The sequence below is a fragment of the Gobio gobio genome, assembly GCF_949357685.1.
Source record: "Gobio gobio genome assembly, chromosome: 3".
Lineage (NCBI taxonomy): Eukaryota > Metazoa > Chordata > Actinopteri > Cypriniformes > Gobionidae > Gobio > Gobio gobio.
In genome coordinates this window covers 57,711,952-57,730,941 of record NC_137099.1, presented here as the reverse complement: position 1 = coordinate 57,730,941, position 18,990 = coordinate 57,711,952, and the positions used below count along the sequence as shown (strand labels likewise).

At 41.3% G+C, this 18,990-nt stretch overlaps 2 protein-coding genes across 2 annotated transcripts in view; both read left to right on the top strand.

Moving 5' to 3' along the window:
- Positions 1-309: 309 nt before the first annotated feature.
- Positions 310-9,812, top strand: LOC307123958 (putative RNA-binding protein Luc7-like 1). Its single transcript, XM_079812841.1, has 10 exons — positions 310-906; positions 3,572-3,666; positions 3,754-3,852; positions 4,064-4,174; positions 5,936-6,079; positions 6,200-6,376; positions 6,455-6,633; positions 6,745-6,774; positions 6,864-7,001; positions 8,787-9,812. The coding sequence occupies exons 1-10, from the start codon at positions 846-848 to the stop codon at positions 9,004-9,006; spliced, it is 1,254 nt and encodes a 417-aa protein (XP_079668967.1). The 5' UTR covers positions 310-845; the 3' UTR covers positions 9,007-9,812.
- A 698-nt stretch (positions 9,813-10,510) lies between these two features.
- The window catches only part of pane1 (proliferation associated nuclear element), a 14,099-nt gene continuing 5,619 nt past the window's right edge, over positions 10,511-18,990 (top strand). The window contains exons 1-5 of the mRNA XM_079812845.1: positions 10,511-10,716; positions 10,790-10,869; positions 11,112-11,210; positions 13,997-14,076; positions 17,251-17,342. Coding sequence (XP_079668971.1) covers positions 10,660-10,716; positions 10,790-10,869; positions 11,112-11,210; positions 13,997-14,076; positions 17,251-17,342 — 408 coding nt within the window. The 5' untranslated portion in view covers positions 10,511-10,659. The remainder of the gene's footprint in view (positions 10,717-10,789; positions 10,870-11,111; positions 11,211-13,996; positions 14,077-17,250; positions 17,343-18,990) is intronic.

Genomic DNA, 18,990 nt, shown 5'->3' with positions numbered 1-18,990 from the left:
AGTAATTAATATTAATAATATTAAGATTAAACAATATGGTACTACAAATTAAGATCAAATTAAGAACAAAAAAAGCACGAATTAAGCTGTTTGTTACTTTAAATTGTTGTAATTTTACTTTTACTGTACATATTGTTTTCTACTTGTTGTACATGTATGTACAAATCTTTGTATATATATTTTTTTGTATTAAAAAAACCCAAACAACTACAGGCTATGGCTGCTCCACATGCTCAAGCCCGTCCGAACTACACTCGCAGAGCAGCGCGACCGTTATGATGTCACCCGCCCGTCAGCCAATCAGCGCGCGAGCTCTGCGGCACTTCCTCGAGGCCGCGTAACCGAGCGGGAGCTGCGCGCGCGCGGGTCGGAAGTCTCATTCCGAGAGGCAAAAAAAGAAATAAAACAATAAAACAACAACAAATAAACACTGTCAAAACTTTGCGAATATGGACCACTACACAAAATATTGATCTGCGGACTGATAAAGCAGCGCTAGGACTGATAAATAAGCGCAGATCAGGCGGATTCAGGGGCGTAGGGGAAGAGTTAGCCGCTTCTGCTAACGCACGAGACAGCCCAGACTCACAGATCCATGACCCGGCAGACTCCAGCGCGAGCTCGGCCATAAACCGCGCAGTCTGACGGACTAAACACGCGAGAGGCCGTGTGTGCTGCGGGCGGAGAGTGTGTTAGCGGAGGAGGCTCGAGCGGTTTCGGCGGCCGGTGGCTTTGCGGCCTGCTGTGTGAGCAGTTGGTGGAGCAGGACAGATAAACAGCACCAGTTGAACCCTGAACGCAGATAACGGCACATCTCACGCGCGTGGAGACCGGGACCGGGGAAGATGTCGGCCCAGGCGCAGATGAGGGCCATGCTGGACCAGCTCATGGGCACCAGCAGAGACGGTCAGTGCTTCTCCCATTCTCACCAAAGCGAAACTAACCCGGGAAGGAGATTCACAACTTTAACTGCTTCTCCTGACAGATCGGGTCAAAACTCGCGATTATTCTGGGTTAAATCATTTGATGGCGTTGAAATCACTGCTTTGATTGACGGGAAGCACCTCAGATTGATTATATGATTAATTATACATGTGTCTGTCATATCCCTCGTGTTATCTGATGAGAATCGTGATTAATTTGCCATGATGAGAATCATAAATTGAGGTAAATCATGATTAAAGTGATATTTCATGTCATAATCTACTTTTTTGGGGGTGTATGATTGGGTCAATTTGATCAACATGATGCATTTTTATTTTCATTAACCCTTGAGTTGTTCAAATTCACCCTTTCGTTATGTTCTGGATGAAAACATCCACTAAATAATCAAACTGCTGTAAAAATGTATCAGATAAACTGCATAAATATATTAGTCTAAAACTACTAAATGTTGTAAAAAATAAAACAGGATTTTTACTCTTTAATTACCAAGTTCATAAATTATGTCACGGATTTGGGGTGAAAAAACACACAATGATTTATTTTCGGTATAAAAAGTGATTGTGGACTGAATATTTTTAACCTTTTATCACAGTCTTGGACATGTAGATTAGTAACATCATTGGCATTGTTAGTTTTTGTGCAGGATCAGATTTCTCGCTCATTTATATGCTGTTATACTCCATATAAAAGCCAAAAACTGGCCGTTTTTTTTTAGCACAGGCCTATCTAAAGGGTTAATGGTGCCACCTGGTGATCACCTGTACAAATTACACATTTTACCTCTTCCCAACAGGGAAAACCACCAACAATCAAAAATGCATGAGTATATGGTGTCATGGCTTTGCAAACAAGAAATGATGTTATAATGGAAGTCAATGGGGCAAAAACAGCCACGAACAGTCAATTAAAATCTGATCCTGCACAAAAACTAACAACGCATCAAAGTCAGTGATGTTACTAATCTTTCACTTGTCCAAGACTGTGATTAAAAGGTTAAAAAAATCCAGTCCACAATCACATTTTATATTGAAAATAAGTCATTTTGTGTGTTTTTCTCCCCAAATCAGTTTTTGAAAATCATTGGCAATTGAAGAGTAAAAATCCTGGATAAAAAAAAAAAAAAAGGATTTAGTAGTTTTGATCAGGACTGAGGTTGATTCATAGATTCATGCAAAAGAAATATTTAAAAAATATTGATCTGATACATTTTTACAGCAGTTTAATTTAGTGGCTGTTTTCATCCCGAATGTAACGAAACACTGTGGGCAATTCCACGAGCCTATCAGTGAGTTTGTGAACATTTTCAAAGCATTTTCCCAAAATATGTGTCAAAATAAGATTTGTCACCAAAAATCATTGCATTTGCTGAAACACAGAGAAAGTTAAGACTCAAATTAAGACACGAAAGCCTCCCCAACAGCACATAAGGGGTCATTTGTTGTCATAACTTTATAATTGGTGATATTCTCTCTTTTTTTTGGATTGATAACCTTTCTCCTTTTTGATTGCCATGATTTGAACACCGCTATTATTAAATATTGGATTAAAAATCATGAATCTTATGATTTGTCTGCAATCCCTCAAATTGTTTGACGAGAATCATGATTGTTATGATTCATTTGCCATGATGAGAATCATAAGTTTAGGCAAATCATGATCCTGGACCACAAAACCAGTCATAAGGGTTCATTTTCTTTTAAAATTGAGATTTGCACATGAATAAATAAGTTTTCCATTGATGTGTGGTTTGTTAGGATAGTGCAAAACATCGAAATATTGATAAAATCTCCTTTAAAGTTGTGCAAATGAAGTCCTTAGCAATGGATATTACTACTAATAATACATCTTTGATACATTTAGGGTAGGACATTTACAGAATATCTTCATGGAACATGATTCTTAATATCCTAATGCTTTTTGGCATAAAATAAAAATGTATAATTTTGGCTATTGCCACAAATATAGCCGAAATAGACTTAGACTTGGTTTTGTTCTCCAGGGTCACACATGACAAGATGTCTAATTTTGAGTTGCATTATTCGACTTTTTTCGGGTCAAAACTGCAATTTGATCAACATGCCATCATTTTACTTTCATAATTTTGTTCTCATGCCTTTATAATTAGTGTTATTCTCTTTTGTTGACTGATAATTATTAAATAACTTGATGTTATTGTGATCATTGGTTTGATTGACGGGAATCACGTCAGATTTATGATTATTGATAGACAACTTTTTGAATGCCATGATTTGGTGAACCCCGCTATTATTTCTCATTATTTAATTTATTTAAAACCATGCATTTTATGATTTTCTCTGGGTTGTTTTCATATCCCTCGAATGATTTGAGAATCATGATTGTTATGATTCATTTGCTGTGATGAGAATCATAAATTGAGGCAAGTGACATAATGTCTCATTTTGAATTGCATGCCGTCATATATTTTTCATGATTTTACGATGAATCATGATTTGAGGCAATTTATGATTAACGTGATTAAATGATGATATTGACCTCGTGATTCTGGGTCATTGAGTTTCATGGTTTTTGTCCTGTGAGAATCAGGATTTGATTGCGATTTGTGGATTTTTGATGCCTATAATTTGTCCGGTCTGGTTTCCCGCAGGCGACACGATGCGGCAGAGGATCAAGTTCACGGATGAGCGTGTGTGTAAGAGTCATCTGCTGGAGTCCTGTCCACACGACATACTGTCTGGAACGGTAAGAGCTCCGGTGGTGATGCCTTCACTCTTCTGAAAGCTGCTTCACCACGGCTGCATCATGACTTCCTGCTTTGTGTTTGTGCAGCGCATGGATCTGGGCGAGTGTGTGAAGATCCACGACCTGGCTCTGAGAGCCGATTATGAGATCGCATCTAAACAGCAGGAGTTTTTCTTTGAGCTGGACGTGAGTATGAAGTGCTCATCTGCTTTAGGCTGTGTGTGTGTGTGTGTGTGTGTGTGTGTGTGTGTGTGTGTGTGTGTGTGTGTGTGTGTGTGTGTGTGTGTGTGTGTGTGTGTGTGTGTGTGTGTGTGTGTGTGTGTGTGTGTGTGTGTGTGTGTGTGTGTGTGTGTGTGTGCACTGCTCATGAATGTCTGATTGTGGTGTGTGTCCTCAGGCCGCAGAGCACCTGCAGTCCTTCATCGCAGACTGTGACCGAAGAACCGAACTGGCCAAGAAGCGGCTGGCCGAAACACAGGAAGAGATCAGCGCTGAGGTGGCTGCCAAGGTAAGCGCTGGGGAATCCCTCAACGCTTCTCGGCAAAGCTGGATCTCACTTTCAGATCGTTCTCATAATGAGCTTTCACACACCTGCTTTTGGCCCACACACCTGCTTTCTGTCCACAGAATACCAAGTAGTGAATCATGGTCCACAGCTCTCATATAAATGGTGTCTTTATAGAAAAACAGAGGAGGAGGCCTTTGAAGTGTCCCGCTCCAACTTCCTGTTTTAATAGGAAATGCATACAAACAGGAAAAACTCAATGTGGGTTTTTTAAAGGAAACATATGTTATGGAAGCTTGATTCCACCACTGAATGATAAAGGTAATTGCTAAAGTCTGAATCACAATTATGGGAACAAAAATCTGAATTGCGAGACGTAAACTTGGAATTCTGGAAAAAAAGTCTGAATTGCGAGACAAACTCAGAATTCTGGGGAAAAAAAGTTTTAATTGCAAGACGTAAACTCCGAATTCTGGAAAAAAGTTTTAATTGCGAGACGGAAACTCCGAATTCTGGAAAAAAGTTTTAATTGCGAGAGATAAACTTGGAATTCTGGAAAAAAAAGTTTTAATTGCGAGACGGAAATTCGGAATTCTGGAAAAAAGTTTTAATTGCGAGAGATAAACTCGGAATTCTGGAAAAAAGTTTGAATTGGGAGACAAACTCGGAATTCTGGGGAAAAAGTTTGAATTGCAAGACATAAACTCGGAATTCTGGGAAAAAAAGTCTGAATTGCAAGACGGAAACTCAGAATTCTGGAAAAAAGTTTAAATTGGGAGACATAAACTCTGAATTCTGGGGGGGGGAAATCTGAATTGCGAGACGGAAACTCTGAATTCTGGGGGGAAAAAAGTGAATTGCGAGACAAACTCGGAATTCTGGGGGAAAAAGTTTTAATTGCGAGACGGAAACTCAGAATTCTGTAAAAAAGTTGAATTGCGAGACGCAAACTCTGATTTCTGGGGAAAAAAGTCTGAATTGCAAGACGCAAACTCTGATTTCTGGGGAAAAAAGTCTGAATTGCAAGACAGAAACTTGGATTTCTGGAAAAAAGTTTGAATTGGGAGACATAAACTTGGAATTCTGGGGGAAAAAAATCTGAATTGCGAGACGGAAACTGAATTCTGGGGGGAAAAAGTGAATTGCAAGACAAACTCGGAATTCTGGGAAAAAAAGTTTGAATTGCGAGACATAAACTCGGAATTCTGGAAAAAAAAGTTTGAATTGCGAGACATAAACTCGGAATTCTGGAAAAAAAAGTTTGGATTGCGAGACGGAAACTCAGAATTCTGGAAAAAAGTTTGAATTGCGAGACATAAACTCGGAATTCTGGAAAAAAAGTTTGATTTGCGAGACGGAAACTCAGAATTCTGGAAAAAAGTTTGAATTGCGAGACGTAAACTCAGAATTCTGGAAAAAAGTTTGAATTTCAAGACGGAAACTTGGAATTCTGGAAAAAAAGTCTGAATTACGAGACGGTAACTCGGATTTCTGGGGGAAAAGTTTTAATTGCGAGACGTAAACTCAGGATTTTGAGAGTTAAAATCTTGTAATTGTGAGAAGAAAGAGTTGCGATGTTTAATTCCGTGGTAGAAACGGACTTCCATAGCTTTTATTGAGCTTGAGATCAGTTTCTAACTCAAGTTTTGGTTTTCATGACCATTGGCCACCGTCCCTGACCCTTAGTATGAAGCTTCCTGTTTTCCCGACTCTCCCTTGGACTCCTTCCCGTCCTCTGATTGTCTCGCGGGTGTGTTGTTGCAGGCGGAGCGTGTGCACGAGCTGAACGAGGAGATCGGGAAGCTCCTGGCGCGTGCGGAGCAGCTGGGCGGCGAGGGGAACGTGGATGAGGCTCAGCAGGTGCTGGAGAAGGTGGAGAAAACGCGCACCCTGAAGAAAGAGGCAGAGGTCAGTGTGGGGTCATGGGGGTCGATGTAGTCCCAGCTCTAGAACTGTTTCAAATCAGAGCGTTTGTAATGCCATTACTGCAGTTGATTGTGTTGATCTAAACCATGTGTTTGTGTGTAGGACATATACCGCAACTCCATGCCCGCCTCCAGCTTCCAGCAGCAGAAACTGCGCGTGTGTGAGGTTTGCTCCGCGTACCTCGGTCTCCACGACAACGACCGCCGGCTCGCCGACCACTTCGGAGGGAAGCTACATCTAGGTTTCATCGAAATCCGTGAGAAACTGGATAAACTGCGGGTAAGAGGGCGGCACGCGGAGCTCAATCAGCCTCTGGTGTCCTTCGGCATCTCATAGATGAACTGCTCTGGTTTCCAGAAAGCCGTGACGGAGAAACAGGAGCGCATGCGCACGAAGAGAAGAGAGGAGCGCGACAAAGAAGAGGAGCGAGCCAGAGAGTGGGAGCTGGAGCGCGAGCGGGAGCGCGAGCAGGAGCGCGAGAAGGAGCGCGAGAGAGAGCGGGAGCGCGTGAGGGACCGGGAGAGGGAACGCAGGAGGTGCTCACAATCAGCCCTGCTCATTTAGTTTAACTGATCAAATCTGTCTGAGATTTTAATCCCAGAAGCTGTGACATATTAATAAGTGTTTAATCCTCTCTCTGGTTGTAGGTCCCGATCCCGGAGTGCGGAGCGATATCGGTGAGGGTCGTCTTGATTCCCCGTCTGTATCCCTGAGGCAAGGCGATCTCCTGTTTATGCGTCTCTCTCTCTCTCTCTCTGGTTTTCAGGGAAGGGGGAAGCTCGTCCTCCCATCGCTCTCGTCGGCACCGTGAGGATGGAGAACGGGAACGAGAGAGGGAGAGGAAACACAGACACAAAGAGCGCCATCGCTCTCGCTCCCACTCGCACAGGAGCAAAAGGAAGAGGTATCAGATTCACCTGACCTGGAGGAAGCTCTTCCTCTAACTCCTACATTTGAGCAATAAGGCATGAGTTGCCGAGCTTGTGCCGCAGTTGTGTGTGTGCTAATGCGGTGTAAAATCAGTGTAAACCACATGACAAGAGAACAATGTTCAATTAAAATAAGCACATGTGGGGTGTTAAATGGTTATGATTTTACGTTTTGGAGCCAGATCAATTCAAAATAAAGTAATTAAATTATATTTATTTTTGGAATTTCAATTATTATATAGATTTTTTTTCATAGTCGAGGGCAGGTAAATTTGGTAAAAATATTGTAACTAACAGCATGATGATTTTACGTTTTAGAGCCAGATAAATTCAAAATAAAGTAATGGAAATTATTTTTTAATTATTAAATCATTTTTATATTTGGAATTTTAATTATTTGAATAGTTTTTTATAGTCGAGGGATGTGTTAGAGGGCATTACGACAAGATCCCAATATGTTAAATAATTATGATTTTAGAGACAGATTATTAAAAAAAAAAATTTTATAAATTATTTTTTTAAAAATTAAATACTTATTAAACATATATGTGGAAGGTGAATTATTTGAAACTTTCAATCATTCTAAATTAATTTTTTTTATTTGGAATTTAAATGTGAAATAATTTCAATGTATTTTTTATCAATTTATATTGGAAACTTAAATTATTTGAAAAATATTTTTTACAAATTATATTTGGGATTTTATTTAATTATTGTTTTATCAAATAAATTACATTCCAAATATATATATTATTTTACTTTATTTTGAAACTGTTTAAAGTTAAGTAATTTTAACTATTTTAATTTGTTTATAATTTATGTTTGGAATTAAAATATGAAATAATTCTGGTTTATTTTTAAATGAAGTGATTTATGTTTGGAATTTAAATGTTAAACTATTTTCAATCATTTTAAATTACTTTGAAAATATTTATTTATTTGGAATTTATATATTAAATTATTTAAAATGTATTTTATATTTATTTTATTTAAATTACAAAATTTAAATTCTAAATACATATGTAAAATGATGTGAAATAATTTGAAATGACTTTTTATTAAATTTATATTTGGATTTTAAATAATACTTGTTTTTTAAATTTAAGTGATTTATATTTGGAATGTAATTTTTTTTAAACTATTTTCATTAAATCGAAATTACTTTTTAATGACTTATATTTGGAATTTAAATTTGAAATAATTAAAATTATTATTTAATGAATTAATTTATATTGGAAACTTAAATTATTTGAAATGTATTAAAACGGTTATATTTGGGATGCATTTAAATTCCAAAAATATATATTATTTTACTTTATTTGAAACTATTTACATTTTAAAGTAAGGTTAATTTTAACTTTTTAAATAATATAAAATAATTCCAGCTTTTTAAAACTATTTAAGTGATTTATGTTTATAATAAAAACTATTTTCAATCATTTAAAATTACTTAATTATTTAAAATGTATTAATTGTATATTTATTTTATTTTTAAATTACTAAATAATTTAAATTCTAAATATATATTTAAAATGATCTGAAACCATGTGAAGTTATTTTTTATTAAATTTATATTTGGAAGAAATAATTTTAAAGGAAGTGAATCGTATGTATTCAAAGTTCCCTCTGTCCCACTCCCTCGAGCGGCCGTTGTGACCCGCTGTGACCCGTTGTGACCCGTTGTGACCCGTTGTGACCCGTTGTGACCCGCTGTGACCCGTTGTGACCCGCTGTGACCCGCTGTGTCCTGATTTCTGCAGGTCTTCACACACCAGAGAGCCGGAACAGCCCGTGTCCCAGGAGAGATGGCGGGAGAACCCGGCGGACGAGAGATGGCGGGACAACGGCCGGAGGGACGTGGAGAGAGAGCGATCCCCCGCCTCCCCAGACATGAGCCAAATGAGGGAGCGGGAGAGATCGGTGTCGCTGGAGCGGGACCAGCGCTCCAGCTCCGAGGAGAGGGAGTCCGGAGAGATCTAGGAGACGGGAATCAGAAACTTTACACGACCCCTGTCGCGTCTCACAGCCGGCAGTCGCCCACACTGATCTGTCAATAACTGAATGGCCGTCTCATCCGGTTACTTATACATCAGTAGAAGCTCAGCGGCTACAGAGAGGAAGCCAGTCGCAGATGTGTGTGTGTGTGTGTGTGTGTGTGTGTGAGAGAGAGAGAAAGAGTGTGTGTGTGAGAGAGACCAGCATCATTATTTGAGATACAAACAACGCCTCAGACAGCAAGAGTTACACACCTTGATCTAGTTGCTCCAAACTAGTCAGCAAACCAAAAGAGCGTGTGACGGAAGTGTTTAGAAGTAGCTTATTTTTTATCTGGGAAGAGGAGGGCAGGTGGATGAAGGAAAGGCCTGCGGGAGTGTAAAACCACCACTGAAGTTTTTTTAAACTCTTTCTTCTTTTTTTTCCCCTTTTTTAAAGAAATTAAAGGTCCCTAAATGACTGAAATGATTTTGATGTGGATGTTTTCTCTTGTTTTTTTTTCCTTCCCTCTGATTTCATTTGTCATGGATATAAACTCGGAGCTGAACTGGGATGTTAAGCTGGTGACTCTTTTATTTTTTGTTTTTCTCTCCCCACATAAACCGAAACCAACCACACATAACCGCACACGTTTATAGCTCGGCTTACATTGTTTCTCACGGTACCAGGATGTTTTCTCTTTTCCCCTTTTTATCACTCTTTGGTTTTGCGGTGTTGAGACGTTGTCTTGAAACTTCATCTTGCCTTGTCATGCTATGAAACAATAAATCTGTTGCTTTCGTTGTTTACATATCTCGGGCTTTTCGTCTTCTTGGAGTTGATTTTCTGCTTCTGTTGAAGTGTCAGCATCAGTGAGTGATTTGCGGTGGAATTAAAGTGTGTACAATGCAACAAAAGTGTTACAAATATCAAAGACGACTACATTTGTTACCCTAAAATGTGTTTACATGTAAATGTCTTTATCTGGGTTGCACCATCCAGACTAAACTTTGATTAAATCAGTCACAGGTCACCATATTTTACAGTATTTGATATCAGAGTAAGCTAGTTTGATATTGGGTATATATATGTACATTTAAAATACTGCTGAACAAACAAGCCCCACCTCGCAATTTACAGGACTGGAAGGATCTGCTGCTAACATCTTGGTGCCAGATACCACAGCACACCTTCAGGGGTCTAGTGGAGTCCGTTCCTCGACGGGTCAGGGCTGTTTTGGCAGCAAAAAGGGGACCAACACAATATTAGGAAGGTGGTCATAATGATATGCCTGAACAGTGTATACACACACACTCACGTGTGTGTTTGTGCATGTGATAGACCCTTGTTTTTAAAAAAACAAAAAGATAAATATTACAAATAAAACACCCCCCCCCCCCCTTTTTTTTAAGTTATAAAGTATTTAAATCACTTTTTAATGGATCTTATTAAATGGATGTGAGCTGGTTCCTGTACGCGCGAGGGCAGCAGCGCGCACGCGCACTGTGGCGGGTCGCGTCTATGTGACGTCAAGCGCGTGAACTTTGAAAATAAGCGCGAGGAGGAAGCGGATCGCGAATCAGGAGGTTTGGCTGTTTCTCCGGTAAACAAACAAACAACTTAACGAGTATTTGATTTACTAAACGCGTGTATCTCATCATGTCGCTCCTGACGCCGTACAGTAAAGTCCCCGAGCTGAACACCGCGACTGTGCTCGTGAGTAGCGCGCGTCACCGATGCGGTTTATCAGTTTATTGCTTATTGTAATATTTATTGTGTGTTTTGATAGTTGGTTGAAAATGAAGAGGAGCTTCAGTCCAAACTAGCCGACGCCATAGTGCAGTATGAGAAAGAGTTCAACGTCAATGTGTGAGTGACAAATATAAACACACACACTTTCAAAACTATTGTTATTAATGTATTATTATCATATATTAATAATTACAGTTGTTAATGATAATAAAAAATCTGCTTAAATGGATGGTATATATAATTCTTAATATATATTATAAATTATTATTGTAAACTGAGTGTTTTTATATATATATAATGTGATAAATGGCTGTTTTTAGCACACATGAGTGAGTGTAAATGTGTGTGATGTCTTCCAGGCGGCTGGCCAGAAAACTCCCTCTGCCCGCGGAGAACAAGAAAACTCGCCCGCGTATTGATTTAATAGTTTTCATAATCAATCTTCTGTCCGAGCGCAGGTACACAGATCTCTCTCTCTCTCTCTCTCTCTCTCTCTCTCTCTCTCTCTCTCTCTCTCTCTCTCTCTCTCTCTCTATCTCTCTCTATCTCTCTCTCTCTCTCTCTCTCTCTCTCTCTCTCTCTCTCTCTCTCTCTCTCTCTCTGATCTGGGGGACTGAGTGGACTCTCATTCTCTCTCTCTCAAGTCAAGTCAAGTCAACTTTATTTATATAGCGCTTTTAACCATGTAGAATGTTTCAAAGCAGCTTTACAGTGTTAAACAGGAAAATAATGCAGCATAATTTTATTCAGCTGAATAGCCATTCTGGAAAAATTTCAAGTATCATACAGTGACAGTGTGGGCTTTAGATCAATAATTCGATCAGTAATTTAGTTAAAATGGTTAATTTAGTTTATTATTTAGATTTATTTCGATGTTTAGTTGAAAAATGTAGTGTCCCCAACTGAGCACGCCAAGCCAGAGGCAACAGTGGCAAGGAAACCAAAACCCCATCAGGTGACCTAATGGAGAAAAATAAACCTTGGGAGAAACCAGGCTCAGTCGGGGTGCCAGTTCTCCTCTGGCCAATTAACAAACAGCGTATTATTATTATTATTCTGGCAGCTTTACAGCTCAGAGGTCATAATAGATCAGAATATTCGAGGGACCGGAGGCAACATGCTGGAGACGGGTTTATTGAGGATGACATATCGATTTAAGTATTATTTAATTGTAATATTCGAACAATCTGAGTCAACACGCCGGAGAAGGGTTTATTGAGACGCCGTGTCGATGAGGCAGTTTCAGGGGGAGTCTAATCACGGTCTCTGCAGACACTTCGGGGTCCTGCGTTGGTCTTCTCTGGGTGCAGGTCCACCATCTGAACTGGATACGGCCCGGATCCGGCTGACTGCAGTAAACCTCGGGATAAAACAGAGAGACTATCATTAGCGTAGATGCCATTCTTCTGATGATGTAACGAGTACATCAGGTGTTATGGGAAGTGTTCCCGGTTCCGGCTGACCAAGTTAATGCAGCCTAACAATCATTTCATTGAAAAAGTGTTTTGTGTGTATGCCACAGTAAAGAGATGTGTTTTTAGTCTAGATTTAAACTGACAGAGTGTGTCTGCTTCCCGAACAATGTTAGGAAGACTGTTCCAGAGTTTCGGAGCTAAATAGGAAAACGATCGACCGCCTGCAGTTGATTTGGATATTCTATGTATTATCAACTGGCCAGAATTTTGAGACCGCAGTAGACGTGATGGAGTATAATATGTTAAAGGGGTGGTAAAACACATTCTTTTGAAGGCTTGACTGTGTTTGTGGGGTGCACTGTAACATGTGTTCATGCTTCGTTTAAAAAAAAATTGCCTTATTTTTCATATATTTGACCTTTATTCTACACTGCTCTGTCCCTCCTTGTAAAACGGTCTGATGCTTTCCGGGTTGTATGAAGCCAGTCCCTCAAAAATACGCAGTGGGCTCTGATTGGTTAGCTGGCCCAGTGTGTTCTGATTCGCTAACCGCAGTGCACGGTTGTCGGAAACGTCACGCCCCTTACCTGGAGGCTGTGCTTTGGTCGGCGTCAATAAAACCATATGAGAACATTTGAGTGAAGATGATCGAGCAGAACCTGTTCAGTCCTCAAGAGTAAAGACTGCGGATCTATAATGATCGCTACTGAATGGCACTTTAACTTTTGTATTTTTAGAACGATTATAGCCAAATATCTGTCGCAAGAACTAACCCAAAACGAACACTAAGCACTGGCTTTAACTAGTAAGTTAGCCAAATCACACACAGAACCATGTTGAGCATGCCTGTAGATAAACAATACATAAAAGCTCTAATCAAAGAATCATTTACACTAATGTCAGGTTCGCTGTTGAGATTTTAACGTTAGTGTTTGTAACGTTAGGTGTTCGTCGGATAACGTTAAGTATGAATGAGCATTTAACAGACTGGTTTGCAGAACAGTGTTGTCATCTGTTTACTTCCTTGCTACAACCTATTACAGGAAAACACATCGATGAAAAATAAATCAGACTTACAGGTTGTGGCCCGTGAACAGCTTCTGTTTGTAAATCCAGCTTTCAGGACAAGCCGTTGTGCATATCCTGTGTTGAACTCGCGAAGTTTGTGGAAGTTTGTGTTGTCCTCCGTGAAATGTGCAGCGCGTCGTGCATCCACGCACCGGCAGTGTTTTTTTCACGCAGCTGACGTTGTGCAAATCTGTCATTGAAATCGCGAAGACGGTGGATGTTTTCCTCTGTTAGATGTGCTGCAGGAGCCCTGCGCGCGCCTGATTCCCCGCTGACTCAAACACACGTGCATATAACATGCTGTGTGTTAAACGCTCTGCAACGCACCCCCGTCCCTATGAAGGCTGAACAGAGCAAGTACCCCAGACCTGCAATCCGGATGAAAATAACAGCGTTTCCTCGGCATCGCGGCAACAATGTCACCAACCCTGGAGGAATGTGTGTAGTCGCCTACTGGCCGTTTGCTGTAGTTAGAAACTGATTTCTTTAAAAGCAAATATCTCTCTTTGCTTTAAACTTTGAACGTTGTAACTTTGCAGATGTTGTTTATGCTCAAGCAGCAACATTACACGCTAGCTAAAGTTAGAATAGTGAAATCGTGGTTTACCACCCCTTTAAGAGCTCGCTCAAGTATTGGGGAGCTAAACCATTTAGTGCTTTGTAAGTAATAAGTAAGATTTTAAAATTTATGCGATGTTTAATAGGCATTATCTCCCTCCCTCTCTCTCTCTCTCTCTGTGTCTCTGTCTCTCTGTCTCTAGTCTCCAGTCAGCCGAGAGCTCTCTCAGTCATCTACACTCAGACTGTTTCCTGGGGAAGGTGTGTTTCCTGGTCACTGATGGTGAGTCTGAGTAACAGCCTAAAGGCTGCAACATACTCCGCAAGAACAGAGAAAAAAGTTCTCTCTCCCAGGGCTGCGATAACAAAATGACGTAATTTTGTTCTCTGAGCCCCGGTTTGGGAGTTCTCGCAGCTCGTTCTCGACACATCGTCTGAGCAGAACTTTTTTCTTGTGGGTGTCCAAGAACTATTGTGCGATTGGTCAGAATTTTAAAGTGGGTGGGGTTAATGCGGAGAAACGGAGATGTTCGGCACCTGCTTTTCTCGTGAAGTATGGACTTTGTTCTTGTTCCTGCCACCTCGAGAAAACGAACAAATTTCTTTGTTCTTGCAGAGTATGTTCCAAGCTTTAAAGAAACACGCCACTTTTTATGACAATAGGCTCATTTTCCGTCTCCCCTAGAGTTAAACAGTTGAGTTTTACCGTTTAACTCACTTTTAGCATAGCTTTGCATAGTTCATTGATTCTGATTAGACCGTTAGCATCTCGCTCAAAACATGACCAGAGTTTCGATATTTTTCCTATTTAAAACTTGACTCTTCTGAATAGTCCCCAGCGCTCTCTGTGCAAGCAGGTTGTCACGTTGGTTATGTTGACGGAAGTTAGTCTATTTTCAGGCGCTGTGTAATATCATTGCGCCGCTGCACTCATGGGACGGCTCACAGCTCTTGATTATTACGCAGGAATGAGAGAATAGTTCCTCGCCATATCAGGCTAAAAAATCACAACTTTTCATTTTCCGACGGTCTTAGTACACGATGTAATGACAGAAGAGTCAAGTTTTAAAATAGTTTTAAATAGGAAAAATATCGAAAGTCTTTGGTCATTTTTGAGCGAGATGCTAACGGTCTAATCCGATTCAATGATCTATGCTAAGCTATGCTAAAAGTGCTACCGCCAGACCTGGAGATCGGCTGAATGGAGTCAATTCAAGTCATTCAACTGTGCTCTTAGAGTTAGTTATATGTATAAAGAGTCTTTGAGTCACAGGTGTAATCCACGTTTTGAGAGTTGGTTCACTCTCCCACTCATTACTGTAGATAACTTACGGTATATTTATGCCACTTTGGCATAGCGATAATTTGATATCCAGCTACAATTTCGCGCTAAAAAAAACCTGTCATGAATGAGCGCGAGTCGCGACTCCCTGCTGATCACTGATTGGCTGAAAGTGCGTGCTACGCTGAATGCTGGGCCAGTGTGTGTCATGATGCACACTTGAGTTTGTTATTTAAGAGCACCTATCATGGAATTTTGAAATGTACCTCTCATGTAGTGTGTAACATAGATCTAAGTGAACAAAAACATCCTGTATAGCTTGAAATATGACAGTGCACCGTATATATAGTTATTTTCTTTCAAAAGTAAGAGTCGACTCTGAGTCATTTTTAAGAATCGTTAGAAGACCGAAGCTTTTTCTCTGACTAGATGACGTCAACTTGTCAAGTTATTTGAATAGAATACGCCCACTTATTGCGCTCCAAGACGCCAGTGAAAACTAGAAAACATCATGGCCACGAGACGCCAGTGAAAACTAGAAAACATCATGGCCACGAGACGCTGTGTTCTGAAGTGCGACTCAAAAGCAAACTTTTCTCATCTGCCCAAGGATGAGCATTTGAAGACTAAGTGGCTTGAAGACAAACCATACATCGTCGCGATTGTGTGTTTATTAGTCTTCAAATGTCTCAATTTGCATGTTTGGCGATCTCAGGAAGCTTTTATTATGGACTTCTATTATGGCACATGGTTCTTCTTCGTCTGTCTGTACATGGACTACATGTGCACAGAGCGCCCTCCGGCTGCCAGGATGAATTGAAAACAACACATAAGAGACTCAATCGCTCATGATTAGGCTATATCTGCACATTTTGAGGAAGTTTTGAATAAAAAATACTCATCATCTGCACACTTTTGAACTAAAAGCCCTGAGGGATGTTGATTTGATAGAGAGTTTTTTTATGAATGAGATCAGCTGAGGCTCATATTACAATCAAACGGTTCCGACGCGGTTTTCATATTCATAACTCCTGACACATATTAACAAATTACTGTCACTATAAGACTTTGATGGGCGATCCGTTTCCGAAAATATCTGCACAGACTATACCAATCACAACTGACTGGGTCATCGGACCAATCACCGCAGATTAGCGTCGCGTAAAGGCGGGGTTTTGAAAAGTGAATCACTAAAGGAATCATTTGAGAATCGCTGTCAAAACAGGTAAAAATAAATGCATATTATAAGAAAACTAAAGTATTTTTTGTCATTGCATGCATGCAAAACTGTTGTTGGGGACTTCTAAAACAATATTTGGAACATTTTAAATGCCATGATAGGTGCTCTTTAACAAAACTAGACTATAAAATGTAGATGTTTGAAAACCACCAAACTGACCCCAAACCAGCTCACATTTTGTCCACCCGCCCAAACCTGTTTTTAACCGCACAATCAAATTCAAAACCGCCCAATCTGGCAACACTGATTTCAGAGCGTCAAGTCACGTGATTCGACCTGACAGCTCGCCCTCGCTCGCTGGAAGCTACAGACACTGTTTTTGACGTGATATAACATAAAATTTTGATCGAACGGGTTGCAAAAATCTGCATATAATTAGGAAAGTGAGGATTGCGTTTAAAACATGATCTAACATAATATTTGACAGTGCCCCGGGCCCCTTAGATGTCCTGTGCCCCTGGGCAAGTGACCAGTTGGCCTAATGGTTAATCCGGCCCTGGCCAGACCCGGAGATCGGCTGAATGGAGTCGCAAACGGTGAAACTCTACTGTTTAACTCTAGGGGAGACGGAAAATGAGCCTATTGTCAACAAAAGTGGCGTGTTCCTTTAATAACAGAAGTTTCATTTTTGGGTGCTTTAAATGCTCAAGCTCGTTACAGCAGGATGGATTCTGATTGGCCTGCAATGTTTTTACCGTTCATCAGCTGGAAAAAATATACCGAGAGTAATTTCTTCTGTGCCACTATCGCTATCGTCATCAACCTTAGGTGTGAATACGATAAATGAACAATATTTTCAATGTTGAAAACAGTTGTGCTGCTTCATATTTGTGTGATACAATGTACTGCACCGCTGCTGAATGAGAGCGTTAACTGCCTCTAATGATGCTCGGTGTGTTTTGTGTGTGTGTGTGTGTGTGTGTGTGTGTTTGCAGCTCGCTGTGGCTCTCACACTCAGGAGCGTTTGGTCAGCGTGAGGAAACTGGCTGCTTCACATCAGTGTCCCGTCCTCTGCGCTGAGCACAGGGTAAACACACACTAACATTCACTCACACACATATATACACACACACACTTATTCACTCTCTCACACACACACACACACACACTCACATGTTTGTTTTTGTGAAATGTGAGGACATTCCATAGGCGTAATGGTTTTTATACCGTACAAACCGTATTTTCTATCCCCTTACACTGCCCCTGCCCCTAAACCTAACCCATCACACACACACACACACACACACACACTGCCCCTAAACCTACCCATCACACACACACACACACACACACACACACACACACACTGCCCCTGCCCCTAAACCTACCCATCACACACACACACACACACACACACTGCCCCTGCCCCTAAACCTACCCATCACACACACACACACACACACACACACACACACACACTGCCCCTGCCCCTAAACCTACCCCTCACACACACACACACACTGCCCCTGCCCCTAAACCTACCCATCACACACACACACACACACACACTGCCCCTGCCCCTAAACCTACCCCTCACACACACACACACACTGCCCCTGCCCCTAAACCTACCCCTCACACACACACTGCCCCTGCCCCTAAACCTACCCCTCACACACACACACACACTGCCCCTGCCCCTAAACCTACCCCTCACACACACACACACACTGCCCCTGCCCCTAAACCTACCCCTCACACACACACACACACTGCCCCTGCCCCTAAACCTACCCCTCACACACACACACACACTGCCCCTGCCCCTAAACCTACCCCTCACACACACACACACACACACTGCCCCTGCCCCTAAACCTACCCCTCACACACACACACACACTGACCCTGCCCCTAAACCTACCCCTCACACACACACACACACACTGCCCCTGCCCCTAAACCTACCCCTCACACACACACACACACTGCCCCTGCCCCTAAACCTACCCCTCACACACACACACACACACACTGCCCCTGCCCCTAAACCTACCCATCACACACACACACACACACACTGCCCCTGCCCCTAAACCTACCCCTCACACACACACACACACTGCCCCTGCCCCTAAACCTACCCCTCACACACACACACACACACACACACTGCCCCTAAACCTACCCCTCACACACACACACTGCCCCTAAACCTACCCCTCACACACACACACACACACTGCCCCTAAACCTACCCCTCACACACACACTGCCCCTAAACCTACCCCTCACACACACACTGCCCCTAAACCTACCCCTCACACACACACACTGCCCCTAAACCTACCCCTCACACACACACTGCCCCTAAACCTACCCCTCACACACACACACTGCCCCTAAACATACCCCTCACACACACACTGCCCCTAAACATACCCCTCACACACACACACACACACACACTGCCCCTAAACCTACCGACTGTGCAGTTCACTTTCTGTGAAAAAAACCTTGTTCTGTGTGATTTATAAGCATTTTGAAAAGTGAGGACATGGGGAACGTCCTCATATTTCACCCTCTTTTTGTAATACCTGTGTCATACCCATGTCATTATACACATATTTGTGTCCTGATATTTCACAAAAACACACACACACTCATTCCCTCACTCACACACATACAAACACTCACTCATTCACTCACTCACACGCATATACACACACTCATTC